At 45.4% G+C, this 6,668-nt stretch overlaps 1 protein-coding gene across 1 annotated transcript in view; it reads right to left on the bottom strand.

The window, feature by feature from the left end:
* The window catches only part of TBC1D8 (TBC1 domain family member 8), a 115,937-nt gene that overhangs the window by 44,047 nt on the left and 65,222 nt on the right, over positions 1-6,668 (bottom strand). The window contains exons 3-4 of the mRNA XM_019666480.1: positions 5,909-6,070; positions 338-456 (exon numbers count right to left, since the gene is read on the bottom strand). Coding sequence (XP_019522025.1) covers positions 338-456; positions 5,909-6,070 — 281 coding nt within the window. The remainder of the gene's footprint in view (positions 1-337; positions 457-5,908; positions 6,071-6,668) is intronic.

The raw sequence follows: 6,668 nt of genomic DNA, 5'->3' as shown, positions 1-6,668 counted from the left end.
TTTAAGGAGTCAAACCACATTGTTAACTCTGCAAAAACATGAATCTTAACATTATTTTTTTTCTCCTGAGACAAAAAAGGACCTTCAATGATTGTACAGGATAACAAAAACTTAGGCCTGAGAATGAGTTCTTTTTTTAATATCAGGTGTGCTTCGCAGGACTGACTCCAGCTGTCAAATGGGACTCATCTGGCTTTCTGTATTAAGCCCAGAAGTTCAGTTACAGTGGAGAAAACTCTTAGAATGGGATTAAAAATGCTGCAGTGTTCAAAATGTTATAAGGCAGTTATCAGAAAGAGGAGAAAGTGGGGGAAAACGTTACAACCAAGGCACCGACCTTCACCTTCCCCTTGACAAAGCTGGCAATGTCCTCTTTGTTGTCAAAGACAGACAAGGTGTGGAGGAGATTTTGTTCCAGCCAGTCCCAATGCTCGTTTATTTCCTCTAACGTTGCACCTGGGTTAGAACAAAAACATACAGAGATTAAAAGACAAATTCCCAGAACAGGAATTCGTTTTCCAAATATCACCAATCCTTTGTTTATGGTATTAAAACATCCCGGGTTCTCACATGCTGGACCAGTTTGCCAGTGGACAAGGAAGGCACCCATTCCTGGACCCACGATCTCCCCCACCACAGCACTGGGGTTCGCGACCACCTGTACCACTGCCACACAGATGGGCCAGCCGACCAATTAGGTCTCCTGCTCTGTGGGTGTTCTGCCTTCCACGCATGTGGAATTCATACCACCTCCAAACAAGTGACAGAAATATTTGTCATTATACAGCTATTCCAGGGATACAGGCCCCAAGCAGCAGACTGGATCACAATAGTTTCACATAGTTTCACCTCAAGAGGGACCCCAGCCCAGGTTCACAGGAAGAGCCTCTTGAGAAAGATCTGCTGGCAGCCCAATGACGTGACCACTTACAATAAGCAGCCTAGGAAATGTTCAGGTTTACACATTTGTTCTCCATATCATTTAGAACAACATCCCTTCAACACATATAGGACAAGAGGTTTCATAGTACATGTTAAAACAAAAACACGGGCCAGCCGAGTAGCTCAATTAGTTAAGAGCTCGCTCAAGAGTATGAGCTCTGAGCAACAGTGGTTCGATTCCCGGCCCGAGCTGAGTTGCCACTGAGCTGCCAACAGGTGGCAGGATGGCTCAGCTGAAAAACAACAACAACAACAACAACAACAACAACAAAAAACACGTTAAATTATATCTGGTAAGTTGATTTCTTTCAAAGGCAACAACAACCCAAAAAAATCACCCTATTATTGAAGCCTTAAGTAACACAGTTCCCAAAAAGCTTGGTGGTTTTAGTCGTCCATATTCCCTCTCCAGGAGCCTCCTCATCCTTTCCACTGGACAACGGGCACCTGGGCACAGGGACTGTGCCAGTTCCTAGTGATGGACTTGGCACATAACCAGTGTCGATAAAGCCCACTGGCTTGAAGCAAGCACGGTACTGGACAAGAAAAAGCAGGTGTGCATCAGGAATGTCTGGTCTGGAAACAGATAACTACCTGGCTAGAAGGGCCAGGTTTCCAAAATGGGAAGCAGGAGACATTCTAACCTCCCAGAAATGAAGGGCTACCGGACAAACCACAGCACAAGTGAGAGGCGTGACGGTTAACAGAGCCACATGCAGCTTACACAGGAGCCAGACGTTTTCCTAACACTGAACTTTCTCTCTGTTACTGGCAGCTTTCCTCTCCCAAGCGTATAAATGCATGTGAGGATCTTACAAATACCCACGTGTAAAGAGGCCAGAAAACTCACTCTGGATTTGTGGATCTGGGATTGGGCAGTAGAAGAACATCTGTGTTAGGACTGTTTGGGCAGCTTGGGAAGGAGTAAACAGAAGAATCTAAGAAGACTTCGTAAGGACAAATGAGAGTTTAAAACAATGGTATTTATTTCCTTGCGTTCTTCCCATGTTCCCAGAGCAATGTCCTCCAGCCATCACTAAAGCCAGTCTTCTCATCATGGAGGGCTGGCTCCATGGCTCTGTCCACCCCGCAACACTGTTCACTGGTTCAGGACTCCCGGGCTTTGCACCAAGAGCACCTGACCAGGGTCTTCGTAAGCTGGGGCCGCTGTGACAAAATACCACAGACTGAGTGTCAAACAACTGACTTTCTTACAGTTCTGGAGGCTGGGAGTCCAAGATCAAGGTGCCAGAAGGTACAGTTCCTGGTGAGGACCCCTTGCTGGCTTGTAGACAGCTTCCTTCTCGCTGTGTCCTCACATGGCAGAGAGAGAGAAATTAGGATCTCTGGTCTCTCTTCCTCTTCTTATGAGGACACTAATCCCATCATGGGGCCCCACCCTCATGACCTCATTTAAACCTAATACCTTCTAAAGTCCTCACCTCCAAACACGATGGCACTGGGGGTTGGGGACTTCAACATTTTAATTTTGCAAGGGTCACAAGTTAGTCCGTCACAACCAGTGGCCCTGCCCAGCTATCCACAGTCACACCTCCCTTGTCTTGCTCTTTAAGGTTCAATAAATGCAAGCAGCAGCCCACCTGGGGTTTAGGAAAGCTAGCTCTGGGGTGAGTGTTCATGACCCTCTTGCTACTACTTCCCTCCCACTAGGAGGCCCCTGTGGTGTCCTGAAACCCTGAAAGGCAAAGACCATTTTGAAACATCCAACAGAGCAGTTCCAGTTCGGGCCTCCACAGCCTGACCCCCTGAAAGCTTCCAGACGCTGTCTATCTGAACTTAGGACCCACACTGCCTGCCTGATTCCTCATACTCAGGGCTAATGTGGCTTAGCATACATCCAGATTGCCAGCCACTTGCTTAAAATTCCTTCCCCAGCTCATTCGGAGTCCTCAGATGGCAGCTGTGCAGGTATCCATCACCCCTCCCCCAAATAAAAATCTAAATCTGGTGGGTCAGCAATGGTGTCTTTGCAGCAGGCAAAGCACGTCACACAGTTAATCTCAAGAGAGCGTCGCTGGGGCTTCACTGAAGCCAGTAAATACCTTGCGGTTGCCGGGTCTCTGCTCCCCTCTGGCACCTTCAGGTTTTCTCTTTCTAGATCCTTATCCTTTGTTACCCATCATCATAAAACCAACTGGTCAGAAAACTTTTTTTAAAAGCAAGGAATTTAGGGAACAGGGAGTATTTTTATTGGCCTTCAATCTTTCGCTGTACGTTTTCACATACTTCCTACTTACAAACACAGACAAAGACCTGGAGGGATGAGGAAGAACAAGAAAGGGGAGACAGGACCCAGCTTTGTGACCTTTCTATCCTAGACACTGTCTCATTGATGTGTAATGAAGACTGAGCAAGGAAATGGAGGCTCCAATCCCTCTCCAGCGTCACATGTATCGCGTGAAAGGCAAACCAGGTACGGACTCATTCTTTCCAACCTTGAAGTATCCTGGAGTCCTCCCAGAATAAACTGCACTTCAATTTTTAAATGACATTTACGTAAATCCTTAGGCCCAGTGCTTCCTAGGGTTTGACACTTTAAAAAACTACTTTGTGCTTGTACTTAACAGCGAGCTCTCCCTGCAATCCCATTTTCCTGCGTGCACCTTCCTGGGTGAGGTGAAGAAGGTTTTCATTTATCCTGCTATTACGCTCGTAGGGCCGACACAGTAACCCATCAACAGCTAACAATGTGCGTCTTCCTCAACTGATAACTACAGACACTGTGGATAAATTATAATCAAGTCCCAACACAGTACACTATGTGGAATTAAGACTTGAAACAGTCAGGGCTGACCGAGTGGCACGTTGGTTAAGAGCTGGCTTGGGATGCCACAGGGCCCAGGTTCGGATCCCATGTATGAGGGCCAGTGACACCGCCCTCTACAGCTAAGATGCTGAACAGCTCAACCTGGAGCTGGGCTGCCGTGAGTCCCAGATGACAGACAGCATAGGCTGCAGCCCCTGCTGCAGTGGGTTGCCATGGGCTACCGTGTGTAGCCAGCAGCCAGCGTGAGCGGCCAGCAGCCACCATGAGTGGCCATCCAGAAGCCGGCAACTGATCTGCCTCACCCGGAAAGAGCGCANCTTGGGCCAGTGAAGCAACATCCTCCACAACTAGACTGAAGAACAAAGAAACAACAGCAACTTGTCTGTTCCCCTCCCCCCAATTTCCCAGTGCTGTTCCCCTCCCCCAATTCCCCAATAAAATCTTTGGGGGGGGGGAAAAAAAAGTAAGTCTTTTCTAAAAATACTAATGAATCATTTTCCTCATTAGGTTCAAAACTTGGGGTATAAAGCCAATCACTACCTGAATGTATGCTATCAGACATTTCACTACCACTATATACTTTATAGTCCTCTACGGTAGCAAAGGAGCGTTTTGGCTGAGGTTATGAACCTCCAAAGAATCTGGAGACAACACTAGACTCTCACTAGCCCAGAGACAGCACCGAGAGGAAGCCATATAACAAACCTTACTAAAAGAGCCCTTATCTTACATTAGTTTACCCTCATATATTTACCTTCTCACAGTTTGCCACCTCTAGAAGCCTAAATTCCTTTTTCCTTTGTCTTGTCTTTTCTCTACATATGTTGTTCTTTACTAAGATGCTATTTAAGCCCCAAGTTCTAACCACCCCTTAGAGTTACCCATCACTGAGTTTCTCCCATGTGTATCGGTACTATACATGTTGGTAAACTGTTTTTCTATTGTTAATATGACTTTTGTGAGTTTAATTTCCAGGGCCCCCGTCGCAGAACCTAGAAGGGGAGAGGAAAATATTTCTTCCTCCCCTACAGCAGCTTTCCTAAAGCTACTATAGCAGAAATTAATTTTTTTCTTCCAAATTAAGACGAGAAATCCCTAAATCAAAAAAATCCCTACAACCTACATTAGACTAAGAAAAGGGAGGTAAGTGTGAAAAATAACCATGAAATGGGCATTTCTCTAGCTAAGTCCCATTGCAATCTGATCCAGGGACCAAGCCACACTCAGTTGGACCATGCAGAGGTGTAACCCATGAGCTGGACACGACCCCACCACAGCCTGGACCCAACTGCTAACCCCACAGGTAACACCAGGAGGATACAAGCCAACACAGCCACAACGCTGGCTGGATTTAGGAGATCTCTGTATTCCACAAGTACCCCCAACCCCCAGAGGGAAAGAATGCTTCTGTTCTGTCCCTTTAAAATCAAGAATTCACTTTGACAACTTTTACCAAAAGCCAAAGCACTTAGTGTATTGGAAAGGCAAACTTTTAAAGAAAAAAACAAACAAAAATCAATGATCTGGGATGTTTTACCTAAAGGGAGGAAAACTGTATTATAGGCTTCTGTGTTAAAGGGTTTAAAAAGAGAGTTAAATTTAGAATAAGAAACAGCCTTTCCCTGCCTGATAGGGTGTTTAAAGCAATGGTTACCGTCATGTTCTTGCAATGAGATCAGTTATATAAGATGTAAGTCACAGGAGATATTAGCCGACACTTCCCAAAATGTTCTTCTCTTGCCATCTCAAAATTTAATGGGCTTTCATTACATTTAATTAACATTTTAAGAATAAATATCTACACTTAGGAGGCAGAAAGTGCTACGTCCAACCAAATAAGCTGTGACAAGATGTCACAACTACATAAAAGTTGGGAGTAACGAATTTAAGGAGTCAAACCACATTGTTAACTCTGCAAAAACATGAATCTTAACATTATTTTTTTTCTCCTGAGACAAAAAAGGACCTTCAATGATTGTACAGGATAACAAAAACTTAGGCCTGAGAATGAGTTCTTTTTTTAATATCAGGTGTGCTTCGCTGGACTGACTCCAGCTGTCAAATGGGACTCATCTGGCTTTCTGTATTAAGCCCAGAAGTTCAGTTACAGTGGAGAAAACTCTTAGAATGGGATTAAAAATGCTGCAGTGTTCAAAATGTTATAAGGCAGTTATCAGAAAGAGGAGAAAGTGGGGGAAAACGTTACAACCAAGGCACCGACCTTCACCTTCCCCTTGACAAAGCTGGCAATGTCCTCTTTGTTGTCAAAGACAGACAAGGTGTGGAGGAGATTTTGTTCCAGCCAGTCCCAATGCTCGTTTATTTCCTCTAACGTTGCACCTGGGTTAGAACAAAAACATACAGAGATTAAAAGACAAATTCCCAGAACAGGAATTCGTTTTCCAAATATCACCAATCCTTTGTTTATGGTATTAAAACATCCCGGGTTCTCACATGCTGGACCAGTTTGCCAGCGGACAAGGAAGGCACCCATTCCTGGACCCACGATCTCCCCCACCACAGCACTGGGGTTCGCGACCACCTGTACCACTGCCACACAGATGGGCCAGCCGACCAATTAGGTCTCCTGCTCTGTGGGTGTTCTGCCTTCCACGCATGTGGAATTCATACCACCTCCAAACAAGTGACAGAAATATTTGTCATTATACAGCTATTCCAGGGATACAGGCCCCAAGCAGCAGACTGGATCACAATAGTTTCACATAGTTTCACCTCAAGAGGGACCCCAGCCCAGGTTCACAGGAAGAGCCTCTTGAGAAAGATCTGCTGGCAGCCCAATGACGTGACCACTTACAATAAGCAGCCTAGGAAATGTTCAGGTTTACACATTTGTTCTCCATATCATTTAGAACAACATCCCTTCAACACATATAGGACAAGAGGTTTCATAGTACATGTTAAAACAAAAACACGGGCC

This window comes from Hipposideros armiger, unplaced genomic scaffold (assembly GCF_001890085.2).
Source record: "Hipposideros armiger isolate ML-2016 unplaced genomic scaffold, ASM189008v1 scaffold_472, whole genome shotgun sequence".
NCBI classification, from domain to species: Eukaryota; Metazoa; Chordata; class Mammalia; order Chiroptera; family Hipposideridae; genus Hipposideros; species Hipposideros armiger.
The sequence above is the reverse complement of the archived record's forward strand: the minus strand, read 5'-3'. Positions and strand labels throughout refer to the sequence as shown.